The 24178-nt window shown below is 49.2% G+C and overlaps 1 protein-coding gene across 8 annotated transcripts in view; it reads right to left on the bottom strand.

Annotated features, from left to right (window-relative positions):
• The window catches only part of atp2b1a (ATPase plasma membrane Ca2+ transporting 1a), an 81863-nt gene that overhangs the window by 26897 nt on the left and 30788 nt on the right, over window positions 1-24178 (bottom strand). For all 8 annotated transcript variants that reach the window (XM_065021464.1, XM_065021462.1, XM_065021463.1 and 5 more), the window contains one exon: window positions 471-626. In XM_065021464.1, coding sequence (XP_064877536.1) covers window positions 471-626 — 156 coding nt within the window. The remainder of the gene's footprint in view (window positions 1-470; window positions 627-24178) is intronic.

Below are 24178 nucleotides of genomic sequence, written 5' to 3' on the forward strand. Positions count from 1 at the left end.
GAGACAGCGAGAGCGAGACAGCGAGAGAGAGAGAGAGAGAGCGAGACAGCGAGAGAGAGAGCGAGAGAGACAGAGAGAGAGAGAGAGAGCGAGACAGCGAGAGAGAGAGAGAGCGAGACAGCGAGAGAGAGAGAGAGCGAGACAGAGAGAGAGAGCGAGAGCGAGACAGAGAGAGAGACAGAGAGAGAGAGAGAGCGAGACAGCGAGAGAGAGAGAGAGACAGAGAGAGAGCGAGAGAGAGACAGCGAGAGAGAGAGCGAGACAGCGAGAGAGAGAGCGACAGCGAGAGAGAGAGCGAGACAGCGAGAGAGAGAGCGAGACAGCGAGAGAGAGAGAGACAGCGAGAGAGACAGCGAGAGAGACAGCGAGAGAGACAGAGAGAGAGACAGCGAGAGAGAGACAGCGAGAGAGAGAGAGAGAGAGAGACAGCGAGAGAGAGAGCGAGAGAGAGAAAAGAGAAATTCACTGACCGGCTTTGCCAATTTGTACTGCTAATTTGGTTAGTTTCCCCTGGAGAACGGACTTCTCCTTCTTCTCCTTCAAGTTGGATTTCCTCTTCTCGTCGATGTCGACTTCGTCGCTGTTGAGCGGCTGCATCTCCATGGCGGCTCCGTCCGCGGCTTTAGCTGAGGGGGAGAGAAGAGAGGAGACGTTGACTTAGGTTGGACTGATTCAAAATGGAGGTACTCCTACTGCAGTTTCAATTACCAGCCCTCAAGTGTGAGAACGCCTCTAGTTTTCATGTTTTAGTTCTAATCAACTGGACTGTTTTGCCAACCAATTAGCTGTTGAATGAACTAGCAGTTAGGAAGGAAAACCAGCACTAGTAGCCTTGCCTTTCTGCCTACCTGGCTCATGTTCAGCAGGCAACAAGCGCAAACTAAGATTTTGAAACAGGATTTACAGGTACAACTTACAATCAAATGGCCCATTGTAATTTTTCTATTTCAAAACATTTCTTACTTCATGCCTACTGACCAGAACCTGATTAATGTTCATTATTGTATGTTCATTTAAAAAAGCAAGTCACTGCACAACTGTTAAAGCAAACAAACTTTGGACATAGAAGTTGAGGGGGGCGGGGTTGAGATAAGCAAGTTGGAAAATCAATGACTAGTAGTTCCATCTCTCCAGTCCTTTTGTGTGATTCAATAAGGAGTCATTTTCAAAGAGACTTAACAGGGTGCCATATTTTTTGCAAACCTTTTCTTTAGGCTTTGGCTTTGATTCACAGAGGAGTGCTTTTGGAAGGGAACTTGGGGTAAAAGTCATCGCAATTTTGAGTCCGGTCCAAAACGTAATTTGGTAGGAATCTAATTACCATATTCCCACTCAGAGAGCAGCAGCCCTGGGATCTGTGGAATCCGCTGGGACAGTGGCCAGACAGACACTATTTCAATTCCTCTAAAGCCCCCTTCCCTCCCGGGTTTGAAAACGTCAGCAGACACCTTGACTCATCTGTCCAAGTAACATAGAAGACGCTGAGCCCCTGGTCTGACGGTGGACAGGCGGGCTAGGCAGGCCAGCAGGGCTGATCTCTTACCCAACTCTCCAAATGATAAAATCATTATCTCTAGCCCTGCTAGGGCTAGCACTGCAGGGAAGGATACCTGTGTCAGCTTTACCACTGTCTCTCTCCCAGCCCTGGACTGACTGAACAGTCATTATATACCGTCTGTCTCTCTCCCAGCCCTGGACTGACTGAACAGTCATTATATACCGTCTGTCTCTCTCCCAGCCCTGGACTGACTGAACAGTCATTATATACCGTCTGTCTCTCTCCCAGCCCTGGACTGACCGAACAGTCATTATATACCGTCTGTCTCTCTCCCAGCCCTGGACTGACCGAACAGTCATTATATACCGTCTGTCTCTCTCCCAGCCCTGGACTGACCGAACAGTCATTATATACCGTCTGTCTCTCTCCCAGCCCTGGACTGACCGAACAGTCATTATATACCGTCTGTCTCTCTCCCAGCCCTGGACTGACTGAACAGTCATTATATACTGTCTGTCTCTCTCCCAGCCCTGGACTGACCGAACAGTCATCTGTCTCTCTCCCAGCCCTGGACTGACCGAACAGTCATTATATACTGTCTCTCTCCCAGCCCTGGACTGACCGAACAGTCATTATATACAGTCTGTCTCTCTCCCAGCCCTGGACTGACCTGAACAGTCATTATATACGTCTGTCTCTCTCCCAGCCCTGGACTGACGAACAGTCATTATATACTGTCTGTCTCTCTCCCAGCCCTGGACTGACTGAACAGTCATTATATAGTCTCTCTCCCAGCCCTGGACTGACTGAACAGTCATTATATACTGTCTCTCTCCCAGCCCTGGACTGACCGAACAGTCATTATATACGTCTGTCTCTCTCCCAGCCCTGGACTGACCGAACAGTCATTATATACTGTCTCTCTCCCAGCCCTGACTGACTGAGAACAGTCATTATATACTGTCTCTCTCCCAGCCCTGGACTGACTGAACAGTCATTATATACCGTCTGTCTCTCTCCCAGCCCTGGACTGACTGAACAGTCATTATATAGTCTGTCTCTCTCCCAGCCCTGGACTGACCGAACAGTCATTATATACCGTCTGTCTCTCTCTCCCAGCCCTGGACTGACTGAACAGTCATTATATACTGTCTGTCTCTCTCCCAGCCCTGGACTGACTGAACAGTCATTATATACTGTCTCTCTCCCAGCCCTGGACTGACCGAACAGTCATTATATACCGTCTGTCTCTCTCCCAGCCCTGGACTGACTGAACAGTCATTATATACCGTCTGTCTCTCTCCCAGCCCTGGACTGACTGAACAGTCATTATATACTGTCTCTCTCCCAGCCCTGGACTGACTGAACAGTCATTATATACTGTCTCTCTCCCAGCCCTGGACTGACTGAACAGTCATTATATACTGTCTGTCTCTCTCCCAGCCCTGGACTGACTGAACAGTCATTATATACAGTCTCTCTCTCCCAGCCCGGACTGACTGAACAGTCATTATATACCGTCTGTCTCTCTCCCAGCCCTGGACTGACTGAACAGTCATTATATACTGTCTCTCTCCCAGCCCTGGACTGACTGAACAGTCATTATATGAGTCTCTCTCCCAGCCCTGGACTGACTGAACAGTCATTATATACTGTCTGTCTCTCTCCCAGCCCTGGACTGACTGAACAGTCATTATATACTGTCTCTCTCCCAGCTCTGGACTGACCGAACAGTCATTATATACTGTCTCTCTCCCAGCCCTGGACTGACCGAACAGTCATTATATACAGTCTGTCTCTCTCCCAGCCCTGGACTGACTGAACAGTCATTATATACTGTCTGTCTCTCTCCCAGCCCTGGACTGACTGAACAGTCATTATATACTGTCTGTCTCTCTCCCAGCCCTGGACTGACTGAACAGTCATTATATACTGTCTGTCTCTCCCAGCCCTGGACTGACTGAACAGTCATTATATACTGTCTGTCTCTCTCCCAGCCCTGGACTGACTGAACAGTCATTATATACTGTCTGTCTCTCTCCCAGCCCTGGACTGACTGAACAGTCATTATATCTGTCTCTCTCCCAGCCCTGGACTGACTGAACAGTCATTATATACCGTCTGTCTCTCTCCCAGCCCTGGACTGACTGAACAGTCATTATATACCGTCTGTCTCTCTCCCAGCCCTGGACTGACTGAACAGTCATTATATACTGTCTCTCTCCCAGCCCTGGACTGACTGAACAGTCATTATATACCGTCTGTCTCTCTCCCAGCCCTGGACTGACTGAACAGTCATTATATACCGTCTGTCTCTCTCCCAGCCCTGGACTGACTGAACAGTCATTATATACTGTCTGTCTCTCTCCCAGCCCTGGACTGACCGAACAGTCATTATATACCGTCTGTCTCTCTCCCAGCCCTGGACTGACTGAACAGTCATTATATACTGTCTGTCTCTCTCCCAGCCCTGGACTGACCTGAACAGTCATTATATACTGTCTGTCTCTCCCAGCCCTGGACTGACCGAACAGTCATTATATACTGTCTGTCTCTCTCCCAGCCCTGGACTGACTGAACAGTCATTATATACTGTCTGTCTCTCCCAGCCCTGGACTGACTGAACAGTCATTATATACCGTCTGTCTCTCTCCCAGCCCTGACTGACTGACCGAACAGTCATTATATACCGTCTGTCTCTCTCCCAGCCCTGGACTGACTGAACAGTCATTATATACTGTCTGTCTCTCTCCCAGCCCTGGACTGACTGAACAGTCATTATATACTGTCTCTCTCCCAGCCCTGGACTGACCGAACAGTCATTATATACAGTCTGTCTCTCTCCCAGCCCTGACTGACTGAACAGTCATTATATACTGTCTCTCTCTCCCAGCCCTGGACTGACTGAACAGTCATTATATACTGTCTCTCTCCCAGCCCTGGACTGACTGAACAGTCATTATATACTGTCTCTCTCTCCCAGCCCTGGACTGACTGAACAGTCATTATATACCGTCTGTCTCTCTCCCAGCCCTGGACTGACTGAACAGTCATTATATACTGTCTGTCTCTCTCCCAGCCCTGGACTGACTGAACAGTCATTATATACTGTCTGTCTCTCTCCCAGCCCTGGACTGACTGAACAGTCATTATATACCGTCTGTCTCTCTCCCAGCCCTGGACTGACTGAACAGTCATTATATACGGTCTGTCTCTCTCCCAGCCCTGGACTGACTGAACAGTCATTATATACTGTCTCTCTCCCAGCCCTGGACTGACTGAACAGTCATTATATACTGTCTGTCTCTCTCCCAGCCCTGGACTGACTGAACAGTCATTATATACTGTCTCTCTCCCAGCCCTGGACTGACTGAACAGTCATTATATACTGTCTCTCTCTCCCAGCCCTGGACTGACCTGAACAGTCATTATATACTGTCTCTCCCAGCCCTGGACTGACCGAACAGTCTGTCTGTCTCTCTCCCAGCCCTGGACTGACCGAACAGTCATTATATACTGTCTGTCTCTCTCCCAGCCCTGGACTGACTGAACAGTCATTATATACTGTCTGTCTCTCTCCCAGCCCTGGACTGACTGAACAGTCATTATATACTGTCTGTCTCTCTCCCAGCCCTGGACTGACCGAACAGTCATTATATACCGTCTGTCTCTCTCCCAGCCCTGGACTGACCGAACAGTCATTATATACAGTCTGTCTCTCTCCCAGCCCTGGACTGACTGAACAGTCATTATATAGTCTGTCTCTCTCCCAGCCCTGGACTGACTGAACAGTCATTATATACCGTCTGTCTCTCTCCCAGCCCTGGACTGACTGAACAGTCATTATATACCAGTCTGTCTCTCTCCCAGCCCTGGACTGACCGAACAGTCATTATATACCGTCTGTCTCTCTCCCAGCCCTGGACTGACTGAACAGTCATTATATACTGTCTGTCTCTCTCCCAGCCCTGGACTGACTGAACAGTCATTATATACCGTCTGTCTCTCTCCCAGCCCTGGACTGACCAGCCCTGGTCTCTCTCCCACTGACTGACTGAACAGTCATTATATACTGTCTGTCTCTCTCCCAGCCCTGGACTGACCGAACAGTCATTATATACTGTCTGTCTCTCCCAGCCCTGGACTGACTGAACAGTCATTATATGTCTCTCTCCCAGCCCTGGACTGACTGAACAGTCATTATATACAGTCTGTCTCTCTCCCAGCCCTGGACTGACTGAACAGTCATTATATACTGTCTGTCTCTCTCCCAGCCCTGGACTGACTGAACAGTCATTATATACTGTCTGTCTCTCCCAGCCCTGGACTGACCGAACAGTCATTATATACTGTCTGTCTCTCTCCCAGCCCTGGACTGACTGAACAGTCATTATATACCGTCTGTCTCTCTCCCAGCCCTGGACTGACTGAACAGTCATTATATACTGTCTGTCTCTCTCCCAGCCCTGGACTGACTGAACAGTCATTATATACTGTCTGTCTCTCTCCCAGCCCTGGACTGACTGAACAGTCATTATATACTGTCTGTCTCTCTCCCAGCCCTGGACTGACTGAACAGTCATTATATACCGTCTGTCTCTCTCCCAGCCCTGGACTGACTGAACAGTCATTATATACTGTCTGTCTCTCTCCCAGCCCTGGACTGACTGAACAGTCATTATATACTGTCTCTCTCCCAGCCCTGGACTGACCGAACAGTCATTATATACCGTCTGTCTCTCTCCCAGCCCTGGACTGACTGAACAGTCATTATATACTGTCTCTCTCTCCCAGCCCTGGACTGACTGAACAGTCATTATATACTGTCTGTCTCTCTCCCAGCCCTGGACTGACTGAACAGTCATTATATACAGTCTCTCTCTCCCAGCCCTGGACTGACTGAACAGTCATTATATACTGTCTGTCTCTCTCCCAGCCCTGGACTGACTGAACAGTCATTATATACTGTCTGTCTCTCCCAGCCCTGGACTGACTGAACAGTCATTATATACTGTCTCTCTCCCAGCCCTGGACTGACTGAACAGTCATTATATACTGTCTGTCTCTCCCAGCCCTGGACTGACTGAACAGTCATTATATACTGTCTCTCTCCCAGCCCTGGACTGACTGAACAGTCATTATATACCGTCTGTCTCTCTCCCAGCCCTGGACTGACTGAACAGTCATTATATACTGTCTGTCTCTCTCCCAGCCCTGGACTGACCGAACAGAGTCTGTCTCTCTCCCAGCCCTGGACTGACCGAACAGTCATTATATACCGTCTGTCTCTCTCCCAGCCCTGGACTGACTGAACAGTCATTATATACCGTCTGTCTCTCTCCCAGCCCTGGACTGACTGAACAGTCATTATATACTGTCTGTCTCTCTCCCAGCCCTGGACTGACTGAACAGTCATTATATACTGTCTGTCTCTCTCCCAGCCCTGGACTGACCGAACAGTCATTATATACTGTCTGTCTCTCTCCCAGCCCTGGACTGACCGAACAGTCATTATATACGTCTGTCTCTCTCCCAGCCCTGGACTGACTGAACAGTCATTATATACTGTCTGTCTCTCTCCCAGCCCTGGACTGACTGAACAGTCATTATATACTGTCTCTCTCCCAGCCCTGGACTGACCGAACAGTCATTATATACAGTCTGTCTCTCTCCCAGCCCTGGACTGACTGAACAGTCATTATATACTGTCTCTCTCCCAGCCCTGGACTGACTGAACAGTCATTATATACTGTCTCTCTCCCAGCCCTGGACTGACTGAACAGTCATTATATACTGTCTGTCTCTCTCCCAGCCCTGGACTGACTGAACAGTCATTATATACTGTCTCTCTCCCAGCCCTGGACTGACTGAACAGTCATTATATACCGTCTGTCTCTCTCCCAGCCCTGGACTGACTGAACAGTCATTATATACTGTCTGTCTCTCCCAGCCCTGGACTGACTGAACAGTCATTATATACAGTCTGTCTCTCTCCCAGCCCTGGACTGACTGAACAGTCATTATATACTGTCTGTCTCTCTCCCAGCCCTGGACTGACTGAACAGTCATTATATACTGTCTCTCTCCCAGCCCTGGACTGACTGAACAGTCATTATATACCGTCTGTCTCTCTCCCAGCCCTGGACTGACCGAACAGTCATTATATACAGTCTGTCTCTCTCCCAGCCCTGGACTGACTGAACAGTCATTATATACTGTCTCTCTCCCAGCCCTGGACTGACTGAACAGTCATTATATACAGTCTGTCTCTCTCCCAGCCCTGGACTGACTGAACAGTCATTATATACAGTCTGTCTCTCTCCCAGCCCTGGACTGACTGAACAGTCATTATATACCGTCTGTCTCTCTCCCAGCCCTGGACTGACTGAACAGTCATTATATACAGTCTGTCTCTCTCCCAGCCCTGGACTGACTGAACAGTCATTATATACAGTCTGTCTCTCTCCCAGCCCTGGACTGACTGAACAGTCATTATATACCGTCTGTCTCTCTCCCAGCCCTGGACTGACTGAACAGTCATTATATACCGTCTGTCTCTCTCCCAGCCCTGGACTGACTGAACAGTCATTATATACTGTCTCTCTCCCAGCCCTGGACTGACCGAACAGTCATTATATACCGTCTGTCTCTCTCCCAGCCCTGGACTGACTGAACAGTCATTATATACTGTCTGTCTCTCTCCCAGCCCTGGACTGACTGAACAGTCATTATATACTGTCTCTCTCCCAGCCCTGGACTGACTGAACAGTCATTATATACTGTCTCTCTCCCAGCCCTGGACTGACTGAACAGTCTCCTCCCAGCCCTGACTGACCGAACAGTCATTATATACAGTCTGTCTCTCTCCCAGCCCTGGACTGACTGAACAGTCATTATATACTGTCTCTCTCCCAGCCCTGGACTGACTGAACAGTCATTATATACTGTCTCTCTCCCAGCCCTGGACTGACTGAACAGTCATTATATACTGTCTGTCTCTCTCCCAGCCCTGGACTGACTGAACAGTCATTATATACCGTCTGTCTCTCTCCCAGCCCTGGACTGACTGAACAGTCATTATATACCGTCTGTCTCTCTCCCAGCCCTGGACTGACTGAACAGTCATTATATACTGTCTCTCTCCCAGCCCTGGACTGACTGAACAGTCATTATATACTGTCTGTCTCTCTCCCAGCCCTGGACTGACTGAACAGTCATTATATACAGTCTGTCTCTCTCCCAGCCCTGGACTGACTGAACAGTCATTATATACCGTCTGTCTCTCTCCCAGCCCTGGACTGACTGAACAGTCATTATATACCGTCTGTCTCTCTCCCAGCCCTGGACTGACTGAACAGTCATTATATACTGTCTGTCTCTCTCCCAGCCCTGGACTGACTGAACAGTCATTATATACTGTCTCTCTCCCAGCCCTGGACTGACTGAACAGTCATTATATACAGTCTGTCTCTCTCCCAGCCCTGGACTGACTGAACAGTCATTATATACAGTCTGTCTCTCTCCCAGCCCTGGACTGACTGAACAGTCATTATATACCGTCTGTCTCTCCCAGCCCTGGACTGACTGAACAGTCATTATATACTGTCTGTCTCTCTCCCAGCCCTGGACTGAGAACAGTCATTATATACAGTCTGTCTCTCTCCCAGCCCTGGACTGACTGAACAGTCATTATATACAGTCTGTCTCTCTCCCAGCCCTGGACTGACTGAACAGTCATTATATACCGTCTGTCTCTCTCCCAGCCCTGGACTGACTGAACAGTCATTATATACAGCCCTGGACTGACTGAACAGTCATTATATGTCTGTCTCTCTCCCAGCCCTGGACTGACTGAAACAGTCTCTCTCCCAGCCCTGGACTGACTGAACAGTCATTATATACCGTCTGTCTCTCTCCCAGCCCTGGACTGACTGAACAGTCATTATATACTGTCTCTCTCCCAGCTCTGGACTGACTGAACAGTCATTATATACTGTCTCTCTCCCAGCCCTGGACTGACCGAACAGTCATTATATACCGTCTGTCTCTCTCCCAGCCCTGGACTGACTGAACAGTCATTATATACTGTCTGTCTCTCTCCCAGCCCTGGACTGACTGAACAGTCCGAACAGTCATCTCCCAGCCCTGGATTTTGAACAGTCTGTCTCTCTCCCAGCCCTGGACTGACCGAACAGTCATTATATACAGTCTGTCTCTCTCCCAGCCCTGGACTGACTGAACAGTCATTATATACTGTCTCTCTCCCAGCCCTGGACTGACTGAACAGTCATTATATACTGTCTGTCTCTCCCAGCCCTGGACTGACTGAACAGTCATTATATACCGTCTGTCTCTCTCCCAGCCCTGGACTGACTGAACAGTCATTATATACTGTCTCTCTCCCAGCCCTGGACTGACCAAACAGTCATTATATACTGTCTTCTCTCCCAGCCCTGGACTGACTGAACAGTCATTATATACAGTCTGTCTCTCTCCCAGCCCTGGACTGACTGAACAGTCATTATATATTCCCAGCCCTGATGACTGAACAGTCATTATATACCGTCTGTCTCTCTCCCAGCCCTGGACTGACTGAACAGTCATTATATACTGTCTGTCTCTCTCCCAGCCCTGGACTGACTGAACAGTCATTATATACCGTCTGTCTCTCTCCCAGCCCTGGACTGACTGAACAGTCATTATATACTGTCTGTCTCTCTCCCAGCCCTGGACTGACCGAACAGTCATTATATACAGTCTGTCTCTCTCCCAGCCCTGGACTGACTGAACAGTCATTATATACTGTCTGTCTCTCTCCCAGCCCTGGACTGACTGAACAGTCATTATATACTGTCTGTCTCTCCCAGCCCTGGACTGACCGAACAGTCATTATATACTGTCTGTCTCTCTCCCAGCCCTGGACTGACTGAACAGTCATTATATACAGTCTGTCTCTCTCCCAGCCCTGGACTGACTGAACAGTCATTATATACCAGTCTCTCCCAGCCCTGGACTGACTGAACAGTCATTATATACTGTCTGTCTCTCTCCCAGCCCTGGACTGACTGAACAGTCATTATATACTGTCTCTCTCCCAGCCCTGGACTGACTGAACAGTCATTATATACAGTCTGTCTCTCTCCCAGCCCTGGACTGACTGAACAGTCATTATATACTGTCTGTCTCTCTCCCAGCCCTGGACTGACCGAACAGTCATTAGCCCTGGATGACTGAACAGTCCGTCTGTCTCTCTCCCAGCCCTGGACTGACTGAACAGTCATTATATACCGTCTGTCTCTCTCCCAGCCCTGGACTGACTGAACAGTCATTATATACCGTCTGTCTCTCTCCCAGCCCTGGACTGACTGAACAGTCATTATATACTGTCTGTCTCTCTCCCAGCCCTGGACTGACCGAACAGTCATTATATACTGTCTCTCTCCCAGCCCTGGACTGACTGAACAGTCATTATATACTGTCTGTCTCTCTCCCAGCCCTGGACTGACCGAACAGTCATTATATACTGTCTCTCTCCCAGCCCTGGACTGACTGGAACAGTCATTATATACTGTCTGTCTCTCCCAGCCCTGGACTGACCGAACAGTCATTATATACCGTCTGTCTCTCTCCCAGCCCTGGACTGACTGAACAGTCATTATATACCGTCTGTCTCTCTCCCAGCCCTGGACTGACTGAACAGTCATTATATACTGTCTCTCTCCCAGCCCTGGACTGACTGAACAGTCATTATATACTGTCTCTCTCCCAGCCCTGGACTGACTGAACAGTCATTATATACTGTCTCTCTCCCAGCCCTGGACTGACTGAACAGTCATTATATACTGTCTCTCTCCCAGCCCTGGACTGACTGAACAGTCATTATATACAGTCTGTCTCTCTCCCAGCCCTGGACTGACTGAACAGTCATTATATACCGTCTGTCTCTCTCCCAGCCCTGGACTGACTGAACAGTCATTATATCTCTCCCAGCCCTGGACTGACTGAACAGTCATTATATACCGTCTGTCTCTCTCCCAGCCCTGGACTGACTGAACAGTCATTATGGATGACTGAACAGTCATTATATGTCTGTCTCTCTCCCAGCCCTGGACTGACTGAACAGTCATTATATACCGTCTGTCTCTCTCCCAGCCCTGGACTGACTGAACAGTCATTATATACCGTCTGTCTCTCTCCCAGCCCTGGACTGACTGAACAGTCATTATATACCGTCTGTCTCTCTCCCAGCCCTGGACTGACTGAACAGTCATTATATACCGTCTGTCTCTCTCCCAGCCCTGGACTGACTGAACAGTCATTATATACTGTCTGTCTCTCCCAGCCCTGGACTGACTGAACAGTCATTATATACAGTCTGTCTCTCTCCCAGCCCTGGACTGACTGAACAGTCATTATATACTGTCTGTCTCTCTCCCAGCCCTGGACTGACTGAACAGTCATCCCAGCCCTATGACTGAACAGTCATTATATACTGTCTCTCTCCCAGCCCTGGACTGACTGAACAGTCATTATATACTGTCTGTCTCTCCCAGCCCTGGACTGACCGAACAGTCATTATATACCGTCTGTCTCTCTCCCAGCCCTGGACTGACTGAACAGTCATTATATACCGTCTGTCTCTCTCCCAGCCCTGGACTGACCGAACAGTCATTATATACTGTCTGTCTCTCTCCCAGCCCTGGACTGACTGTCTGTCTCTCTCCCAGCCCTGGACTGACTGAACAGTCATTATATACAGTCTGTCTCTCTCCCAGCCCTGGACTGACTGAACAGTCATTATATACTGTCTCTCTCCCAGCCCTGGACTGACTGAACAGTCATTATAGTCTGTCTCTCCCAGCCCTGGACTGACCGAACAGTCATTATATACCGTCTGTCTCTCTCCCAGCCCTGGACTGACTGAACAGTCATTATATACTGTCTCTCTCCCAGCCCTGGACTGACCGAACAGTCATTATATACAGTCTGTCTCTCTCCCAGCCCTGGACTGACCTGAACAGTCATTATATACTGTCTGTCTCTCTCCCAGCCCTGGACCCTGAACACTGTCTCTCTCCCAGCCCTGGACTGACTGAACAGTCATTATATACTGTCTCTCTCCCAGCCCTGGACTGACTGAACAGTCATTATATACTGTCTGTCTCTCTCCCAGCCCTGGACTGACTGAACAGTCATTATATACTGTCTGTCTCTCCCAGCCCTGGACTGACTGAACAGTCATTATATACTGTCTGTCTCTCTCCCAGCCCTGGACTGACTGAACAGTCATTATATACTGTCTGTCTCTCTCCCAGCCCTGGACTGACTGAACAGTCATTATATACGTCTGTCTCTCTCCCAGCCCTGGACTGACTGAACAGTCATTATATACCGTCTGTCTCTCTCCCAGCCCTGGACTGACTGAACAGTCATTATATACAGTCTGTCTCTCTCCCAGCCCTGGACTGACTGAACAGTCATTATATACAGTCTGTCTCTCTCCCAGCCCTGGACTGACTGAACAGTCATTATATACCGTCTGTCTCTCTCCCAGCCCTGGACTGACTGAACAGTCATTATATACTGTCTGTCTCTCTCCCAGCCCTGGACTGACTGAACAGTCATTATATACTGTCTCTCTCCCAGCCCTGGACTGACTGAACAGTCATTATATACGTCTGTCTCTCTCCCAGCCCTGGACTGACTGAACAGTCATTATATACTGTCTGTCTCTCCCAGCCCTGGACTGACCGAACAGTCATTATATACCGTCTGTCTCTCTCCCAGCCCTGGACTGACTGAACAGTCATTATATACTGTCTGTCTCTCTCCCAGCCCTGGACTGACTGAACAGTCATTATATACCGTCTGTCTCTCTCCCAGCCCTGGACTGACTGAACAGTCATTATATACAGTCTGTCTCTCTCCCAGCCCTGGACTGACTGAACAGTCATTATATACTGTCTCTCTCCCAGCCCTGGACTGACTGAACAGTCATTATATACTGTCTGTCTCTCTCCCAGCCCTGGACTGACTGTCTGTCTCTCTCCCAGCCCTGGACTGACTGAACAGTCATTATATACCGTCTGTCTCTCTCCCAGCCCTGGACTGACTGAACAGTCATTATATACTGTCTGTCTCTCTCCCAGCCCTGGACTGACTGAACAGTCATTATATACTGTCTCTCCCAGCCCTGGACTGACTGAACAGTCATTATATACTGTCTGTCTCTCTCCCAGCCCTGGACTGACTGAACAGTCATTATATACTGTCTGTCTCTCTCCCAGCCCTGGACTGACTGAACAGTCATTATATACTGTCTCTCTCCCAGCTCTGGACTGACTGAACAGTCATTATATACTGTCTCTCTCCCAGCCCTGGACTGACCGAACAGTCATTATATACAGTCTGTCTCTCTCCCAGCCCCAGCCCTGGTCTCTCTCCCAGCCCTGACTGACTGAACAGTCATTATATACCGTCTGTCTCTCTCCCAGCCCTGGACTGACTGAACAGTCATTATATACTGTCTCTCTCCCAGCCCTGGACTGACTGAACAGTCATTATATACTGTCTGTCTCTCTCCCAGCCCTGGACTGACTGAACAGTCATTATATACTGTCTCTCTCCCAGCCCTGGACTGACTGAACAGTCATTATATACTGTCTGTCTCTCTCCCAGCCCTGGACTGACTGAACAGTCATTATATACCGTCTGTCTCTCTCCCAGCCCTGGACTGACCGAACAGTCATTATATACTGTCTCTCTCCCAGCCCTGGACTGACCGAACAGTCATTATATACAGTCTGTCTCTCTCCCAGCCCTGGACTGACTGAACAGTCATTATATACTGTCTGTCTCCCAGCCCTTGACCGAACAGTCATTATATACTGTCTGTCTCTCTCCCAGCCCTGGACTGACTGAACAGTGTCTGTCTCTCTCCCAGCCCTGGACTGACTGAACAGTCATTATATACAGTCTGTCTCTCTCCCAGCCCTGGACTGACCGAACAGTCATTATATACTGTCTGTCTCTCTCCCAGCCCTGGACTGACTGAACAGTCATTATATACTGTCTGTCTCTCTCCCAGCCCTGGACTGACTGAACAGTCATTATATACTGTCTGTCTCTCTCCCAGCCCTGGACTGACTGAACAGTCATTATATACTGTCTGTCTCTCTCCCAGCCCTGGACTGACTGAACAGTCATTATATACCGTCTGTCTCTCTCCCAGCCCTGGACTGACTGAACAGTCATTATATACTGTCTGTCTCTCTCCCAGCCCTGGACTGACTGAACAGTCATTATATACCGTCTGTCTCTCTCCCAGCCCTGGACTGACTGAACAGTCATTATATACAGTCTGTCTCTCTCCCAGCCCTGGACTGACCGAACAGTCATTATATACAGTCTGTCTCTCTCCCAGCCCTGGACTGACTGAACAGTCATTATATACCGTCTGTCTCTCCCAGCCCTGGACTGACTGAACAGTCATTATATACTGTCTGTCTCTCTCCCAGCCCTGGACTGAACAGTCCGTCTGTCTCTCTCCCAGCCCTGGACTGACTGAACAGTCATTATATACTGTCTGTCTCTCTCCCAGCCCTGGACTGACCGAACAGTCATTATATACTGTCTCTCCCAGCCCTTGACTGAACAGTCATATATACGTCTGTCTCTCTCCCAGCCCTGGACTGACTGAACAGTCATTATATACGTCTGTCTCTCTCCCAGCCCTGGACTGACTGAACAGTCATTATATACTGTCTCTCTCCCAGCCCTGGACTGACCTGAACAGTCATTATATATCCCAGCCCTGGACTGACCGAACAGTCATTATATACTGTCTCTCTCCCAGCCCTGGACTGACCTGAACAGTCATTATATACCGTCTGTCTCTCTCCCAGCCCTGGACTGACTGAACAGTCATTATATACCGTCTGTCTCTCTCCCAGCCCTGGACTGACCAGAACAGTCTGATAACAGTCGTCTGTCTCTCTCCCAGCCCTGGACTGACTGAACAGTCATTATATACAGTCTGTCTCTCTCCCAGCCCTGGACTGACTGAACAGTCATTATATACCGTCTGTCTCTCTCCCAGCCCTGGACTGACTGAACAGTCATTATATACTGTCTCTCTCCCAGCCCTGGACTGACCGAACAGTCATTATATACCGTCTGTCTCTCTCCCAGCCCTGGACTGACCGAACAGTCATTATGGACTGACTGAACAGTCTGTCTCTCTCCCAGCCCTGGACTGACCGAACAGTCATTATATACAGTCTGTCTCTCTCCCAGCCCTGGACTGACTGAACAGTCATTATATACTGTCTGTCTCTCTCCCAGCCCTGGACTGACTGAACAGTCATTATATACTGTCTCTCTCCCAGCCCTGGACTGACCGAACAGTCATTATATACTGTCTGTCTCTCTCCCAGCCCTGGACTGACTGAACAGTCATTATATACTGTCTGTCTCTCTCCCAGCCCTGGACTGACCGAACAGTCATTATATACCGTCTGTCTCTCTCCCAGCCCTGGACTGACTGAACAGTCATTATATACCGTCTGTCTCTCTCCCAGCCCTGGACTGACTGAACAGTCATTATATACAGTCTGTCTCTCTCCCAGCCCTGGACTGACTGAACAGTCATTATATACAGTCTGTCTCTCTCCCAGCCCTGGACTGACTGAACAGTCATTATATACCGTCTGTCTCTCTCCCAGCTCTGGACTGACCGAACAGTCATTATATACTGTCTGTCTCTCTCCCAGCCCTGGACTGACCGAACAGTCATTATATACAGTCTCTCTCCCAGCCCTGGAATGACTGAACAGTCATTATATACCGTCTGTCTCTCTCCCAGCTCTGGACTGACCGAACAGTCATTCCCAGCCCTACTGACCGAACAGTCTGTCTCTCTCCCAGCCCTGGAATGACTGAACAGTCATTATATACCGTCTGTCTCTCTCCCAGCCCTGGACTGGCTGAACAGTCATTATATACTGTCTGTCTCTCTCCCAGCCCTGGACTGACTGAACAGTCATTATATACTGTCTCTCTCCCAGCCCTGGACTGACTGAACAGTCATTATATACTGTCTCTCTCCCAGCCCTGGACTGACCGAACAGTCATTATATACTGTCTGTCTCTCTCCCAGCCCTGGACTGACCGAACAGTCATTATATACCGTCTGTCTCTCTCCCAGCCCTGGACTGACTGAACAGTCATTATATACCGTCTGTCTCTCTCCCAGCCCTGGACTGACTGAACAGTCATTATATACGGTCTGTCTCTCTCCCAGCCCTGGACTGACTGAACAGTCATTATATACTGTCTCTCTCCCAGCCCTGGACTGACTGAACAGTCATTATATACTGTCTCTCTCCCAGTCTGTCTCATTATATACTGTCTCCCAGCCCTGGACTGAGCCCTGGACTGACCGAACAGTCATTATATACAGTCTGTCTCTCTCCCAGCCCTGGACTGACTGAACAGTCATTATATACTGTCTCTCTCCCAGCCCTGGACTGACCGAACAGTCATTATATACTGTCTGTCTCTCTCCCAGCCCTGGACTGACTGAACAGTCATTATATACTGTCTGTCTCTCTCCCAGCCCTGGACTGACCGAACAGTCATTATATACCGTCTGTCTCTCTCCCAGCCCTGGACTGACCGAACAGTCATTATATACAGTCTGTCTCTCTCCCAGCCCTGGACTGACTGAACAGTCATTATATACAGTCTGTCTCTCTCCCAGCCCTGGACTGACTGAACAGTCATTATATACCGTCTGTCTCTCTCCCAGCCCTGGACTGACTGAACAGTCATTATATACTGAACAGTCTGTCTCTCTCCCAGCCCTGGACTGACTGAACAGTCATTATATACCGTCTGTCTCTCTCCCAGCCCTGGACTGACTGAACAGTCATTATATACTGTCTGTCTCTCTCCCAGCCCTGGACTGACTGAACAGTCATTATATACTGTCTCTCTCCCAGCCCTGGACTGACTGAACAGTCATTATATACTGTCTGTCTCTCTCCCAGCCCTGGACTGACTGAACAGTCATTATATACTGTCTCTCTCCCAGCCCTGGACTGACTGAACAGTCATTATATACAGTCTGTCTCTCTCCCAGCCCTGGACTGACTGAACAGTCATTATATACTGTCTCTCTCCCAGCCCTGGACTGACCGAACAGTCATTATATACTGTCTGTCTCTCTCCCAGCCCTGGACTGACTGAACAGTCATTATATACTGTCTGTCTCTCTCCCAGCCCTGGACTGACTGAACAGTCATTATATACCGTCTGTCTCTCTCCCAGCCCTGGACTGACTGAACAGTCATTATATACAGTCTGTCTCTCTCCCAGCCCTGGACTGACTGAACAGTCATTATATACAGTCTGTCTCTCTCCCAGCCCTGGACTGACTGAACAGTCATTATATACCGTCTGTCTCTCTCCCAGCCCTGGACTGACTGAACAGTCATTATATACAGTCTCTCTCCCAGCCCTGGAATGACTGAACAGTCATTATATATCGTCTGTCTCTCTCCCAGCCCTGGACTGGCTGAACAGTCATTATATACTGTCTGTCTCTCTCCCAGCCCTGGACTGACTGAACAGTCATTATATACTGTCTCTCTCCCAGCCCTGGACTGACTGAACAGTCATTATATACTGTCTCTCTCCCAGCCCTGGACTGACTGAACAGTCATTATATACTGTCTGTCTCTCTCCCAGCCCTGGACTGACCGAACAGTCATTATATACCGTCTGTCTCTCTCCCAGCCCTGGACTGACTGAACAGTCATTATATACCGTCTGTCTCTCTCCCAGCCCTGGACTGACCGAACAGTCATTATATACTGTCTCTCTCCCAGCCCTGGACTGACCAAACAGTCATTATATACTGTCTCTCTCCCAGCCCTGGACTGACTGAACAGTCATTATATACAGTCTGTCTCTCTCCCAGCCCTGGACTGACCGAACAGTCATTATATACCGTCTGTCTCTCTCCCAGCCCTGGACTGACTGAACAGTCATTATATACTGTCTCTCTCCCAGCCCTGGACTGACCGAACAGTCATTATATACCGTCTGTCTCTCTCCCAGCCCTGGACTGACCGAACAGTCATTATATACTGTCTGTCTCTCTCCCAGCCCTGGACTGACTGAACAGTCATTATATACTGTCTCTCTCCCAGCCCTGGACTGACCGAACAGTCATTATATACAGTCTGTCTCTCTCCCAGCCCTGGACTGACTGAACAGTCATTATATACTGTCTGTCTCTCTCCCAGCCCTGGACTGACTGAACAGTCATTATATACTGTCTCTCTCCCAGCCCTGGACTGACCGAACAGTCATTATATACTGTCTGTCTCTCTCCCAGCCCTGGACTGACTGAACAGTCATTATATACTGTCTCTCTCCCAGCCCTGGACTGACCGAACAGTCATTATATACCGTCTGTCTCTCTCCCAGCCCTGGACTGACTGAACAGTCATTATATACCGTCTGTCTCTCTCCCAGCCCTGGACTGACTGAACAGTCATTATATACAGTCTGTCTCTCTCCCAGCCCTGGACTGACTGAACAGTCATTATATACAGTCTGTCTCTCTCCCAGCCCTGGACTGACTGAACAGTCATTATATACCGTCTGTCTCTCTCCCAGCCCTGGACTGACCGAACAGTCATTATATACTGTCTGTCTCTCTCCCAGCCCTGGACTGACCGAACAGTCATTATATACAGTCTCTCTCCCAGCCCTGGAATGACTGAACAGTCATTATATACCGTCTGTCTCTCTCCCAGCCCTGGACTGACCGAACAGTCATTATATACTGTCTGTCTCTCTCCCAGCCCTGGACTGAACAGAGCCCTGGAATGACTGAACAGTCATTATATATCGTCTGTCTCTCTCCCAGCCCTGGACTGACTGAACAGTCATTATATACTGTCTGTCTCTCTCCCAGCCCTGGACTGACTGAACAGTCATTATATACTGTCTCTCTCCCAGCCCTGGACTGACTGAACAGTCATTATATACTGTCTCTCTCCCAGCCCTGGACTGACCGAACAGTCATTATATACTGTCTGTCTCTCTCCCAGCCCTGGACTGACCGAACAGTCATTATATACCGTCTGTCTCTCTCCCAGCCCTGGACTGACTGAACAGTCATTATATACCGTCTGTCTCTCTCCCAGCCCTGGACTGACTGAACAGTCATTATATACCGTCTGTCTCTCTCCCAGCCCTGGACCTGAACAGACTGTCTCTCTCCCACCTGGACTGACCGAACAGTCATTATATACTGTCTCTCTCCCAGCCCTGGACTGACCGAACAGTCATTATATACTGTCTCTCTCCCAGCCCTGGACTGACCGAACAGTCATTATATACAGTCTGTCTCTCTCCCAGCCCTGGACTGACTGAACAGTCATTATATACTGTCTCTCTCCCAGCCCTGGACTGACCGAACAGTCATTATATACTGTCTGTCTCTCTCCCAGCCCTGGACTGACTGAACAGTCATTATATACTGTCTGTCTCTCTCCCAGCCCTGGACTGACCGAACAGTCATTATATACCGTCTGTCTCTCTCCCAGCCCTGGACTGACTGAACAGTCATTATATACAGTCTGTCTCTCTCCCAGCCCTGGACTGACTGAACAGTCATTATATACCGTCTGTCTCTCTCCCAGCCCTGGACTGACTGAACAGTCATTCCCAGCCCTGGACTGACTGAACAGACTGTCTCTCTCCCAGCCCTGGACTGACTGAACAGTCATTATATACTGTCTCTCTCCCAGCCCTGGACTGACCTGAACAGTCATTATATACTGTCTGTCTCTCTCCCAGCCCTGGACTGACTGAACAGTCATTATATACTGTCTGTCTCTCTCCCAGCCCTGGACTGACTGAACAGTCAGCCCTGGACTGACTGAACAGTCATTATATACTGTCTCTCTCTGGACTGACCGAACAGTCATTATACTACAGTCATTATATACAGTCTGTCTCTCTCCCAGCCCTGGACTGACTGAACAGTCATTATATACTGTCTCTCTCTCCCAGCCCTGGACTGACTGAACAGTCATTATATACTGTCTGTCTCTCTCCCAGCCCTGGACTGACTGAACAGTCATTATATACTGTCTGTCTCTCTCCCAGCCCTGGACTGACTGAACAGTCACTGAACAGTCATTATATACAGTCTCTCTCCCAGCCCTGGACTGACTGAACAGTCATTATATACCGTCTGTCTCTCTCCCAGCCCCCTGGACTGACTGACTGAACAGTCATTATATACTGTCTGTCTCCCAGCCCTCTCTGTCAGCCCTGGACTGACTGAACAGTCATTATATACTGTCTCTCTCCCAGCCCTGGACTGACTGAACAGTCATTATATACCGTCTGTCTCTCTCCCAGCCCTGGACTGACCGAACAGTCATTATATACAGTCTGTCTCTCTCCCAGCCCTGGACTGACTGAACAGTCATTATATAGTCTGTCTCTCTCCCAGCCCTGGACTGACCGAACAGTCATTATATACCGTCTGTCTCTCTCCCAGCCCTGGACTGACTGAACAGTCATTATATACTGTCTGTCTCTCTCCCAGCCCTGGACTGACTGAACAGTCATTATATCTGTCTCTCTCCCAGCCCTGGACTGACTGAACAGTCATTATATACTGTCTGTCTCTCTCCCAGCCCTGGACTGACTGAACAGTCATTATATACGTCTGTCTCTCCCAGCCCTGTCTCTCTCCCAGCTCTGGACTGACTGAACAGTCATTATATACTGTCTCTCTCCCAGCCCTGGACTGACTGAACAGTCATTATATACTGTCTGTCTCTCTCCCAGCCCTGGACTGACTGAACAGTCATTATATACTGTCTCTCTCCCAGCTCTGGACTGACCGAACAGTCATTATATACTGTCTCTCTCCCAGCCCTGGACTGACTGAACAGTCATTATATACTGTCTCTCCCAGCCCTCTCCCAGCCCTGGACTGACTGAACAGTCATTATATACTGTCTGTCTCTCTCCCAGCCCTGGACTGACTGAACAGACTGTCTCTCTCCCAGCCCTGGACTGACTGAACAGTCATTATATACCGTCTGTCTCTCTCCCAGCCCTGGACTGACCGAACAGTCATTATATACTGTCTCTCTCCCAGCCCTGGACTGACCGAACAGTCATTATATACTGTCTCTCTCCCAGCCCTGGACTGACTGAACAGTCATTATATACAGTCTGTCTCTCTCCCAGCCCTGGACTGACTGAACAGTCATTATATACCGTCTGTCTCTCTCCCAGCCCTGGACTGACTGAACAGTCATTATATACTGTCTCTCTCCCAGCCCTGGACTGACCGAACAGTCATTATATACCGTCTGTCTCTCTCCCAGCCCTGGACTGACCGAACAGTCATTATATACTGTCTGTCTCTCTCCCAGCCCTGGACTGACTGAACAGTCATTATATACTGTCTCTCTCCCAGCCCTGGACTGACCGAACAGTCATTATATACAGTCTGTCTCTCTCCCAGCCCTGGACTGACTGAACAGTCATTATATACTGTCTCTCTCCCAGCCCTGGACTGACCGAACAGTCATTATATACTGTCTGTCTCTCTCCCAGCCCTGGACTGACTGAACAGTCATTATATACTGTCTCTCTCCCAGCCCTGGACTGACTGAACAGTCATTATATACTGTCTGTCTCTCTCCCAGCCCTGGACTGACTGAACAGTCATTATATACTGTCTGTCTCTCTCCCAGCCCTGGACTGACCGAACAGTCATTATATACTGTCTGTCTCTCTCCCAGCCCTGGACTGACCGAACAGCCGTCTGTCTCTCTCCCAGCCCTGGACTGACTGAACAGTCATTATATACCGTCTGTCTCTCTCCCAGCCCTGGACTGACTGAACAGTCATTATATACAGTCTGTCTCTCTCCCAGCCCTGGACTGACTGAACAGTCATTATATACCGTCTGTCTCTCTCCCAGCCCTGGACTGACTGAACAGTCATTATATACCGTCTGTCTCTCTCCCAGCCCTGGACTGACTGAACAGTCATTATATACCGTCTGTCTCTCTCCCAGCCCTGGACTGACTGAACAGTCATTATTACTGTCTGTCTCTCTCCCAGCCCTGGACTGACTGAACAGTCATTATATGTCTCCCAGCTCTGGACTCCCAGCCCTGGACTGACCGAACAGTCATTATATACAGTCTGTCTCTCTCCCAGCCCTGGACTGACTGAACAGTCATTATATACTGTCTCTCTCCCAGCCCTGGACTGACTGAACAGTCATTATATACTGTCTGTCTCTCTCCCAGCCCTGGACTGACTGAACAGTCATTATATACTGTCTGTCTCTCCCAGCCCTGGACTGACTGAACAGTCATTATATACAGTCTGTCTCTCTCCCAGCCCTGGACTGACTGAACAGTCATTATATACCGTCTGTCTCTCTCCCAGCCCTGGACTGACTGAACAGTCATTATATACCGTCTGTCTCTCTCCCAGCCCTGGACTGACCGAACAGTCATTATATACAGTCTGTCTCTCTCCCAGCCCTATGACGAACAGTCATTATATACTGTCTCTCTCCCAGCCCTGGACTGACCGAACAGTCATTATATACAGTCTGTCTCTCTCCCAGCCCTGGACTGACTGAACAGTCATTATATACAGTCTGTCTCTCTCCCAGCCCTGGACTGACTGAACAGTCATTATATACTGTCTCTCTCCCAGCCCTGGACTGACTGAACAGTCATTATATACTGTCTGTCTCTCTCCCAGCCCTGGACTGACTGAACAGTCATTATATACTGTCTCTCTCCCAGCCCTGGACTGACTGAACAGTCATTATATACCGTCTGTCTCTCTCCCAGCCCTGGACTGACAGAACAGTCATTATATGTCTGTCTCTCTCCCAGCCCTGGACTGACTGAACAGTCATTATATACCGTCTGTCTCTCTCCCAGCCCTGGACTGACAGAACAGTCATTATATACCGTCTGTCTCTCTCCCAGCCCTGGACTGACTGAACAGTCATTATATACTGTCTGTCTCTCTCCCAGCCCTGGACTGACTGAACAGTCATTATATACTGTCTCTCTCCCAGCCCTGGACTGACTGAACAGTCATTATATACCGTCTGTCTCTCTCCCAGCCCTGGACTGACCGAACAGTCATTATATACTGTCTCTCTCCCAGCCCTGGACTGACTGAACAGTCATTATATACTGTCTCTCTCCCAGCCCTGGACTGACCGAACAGTCATTATATACAGTCTGTCTCTCTCCCAGCCCTGGACTGACTGAACAGTCATTATATACTGTCTGTCTCTCTCCCAGCCCTGGACTGACTGAACAGTCATTATATACTGTCTCTCTCCCAGCCCTGGACTGACCGAACAGTCATTATATACTGTCTGTCTCTCTCCCAGCCCTGGACTGACCGAACAGTCATTATATACAGTCTGTCTCTCTCCCAGCCCTGGACTGACTGAACAGTCATTATATACAGTCTGTCTCTCTCCCAGCCCTGGACTGACTGAACAGTCATTATATACCGTCTGTCTCTCTCCCAGCCCTGGACTGACTGAACAGTCATTATATACCGTCTGTCTCTCTCCCAGCCCTGGACTGA

The sequence above is a fragment of the Oncorhynchus nerka genome, linkage group LG8, assembly GCF_034236695.1.
Source record: "Oncorhynchus nerka isolate Pitt River linkage group LG8, Oner_Uvic_2.0, whole genome shotgun sequence".
NCBI lineage: Eukaryota > Metazoa > Chordata > Actinopteri > Salmoniformes > Salmonidae > Oncorhynchus > Oncorhynchus nerka.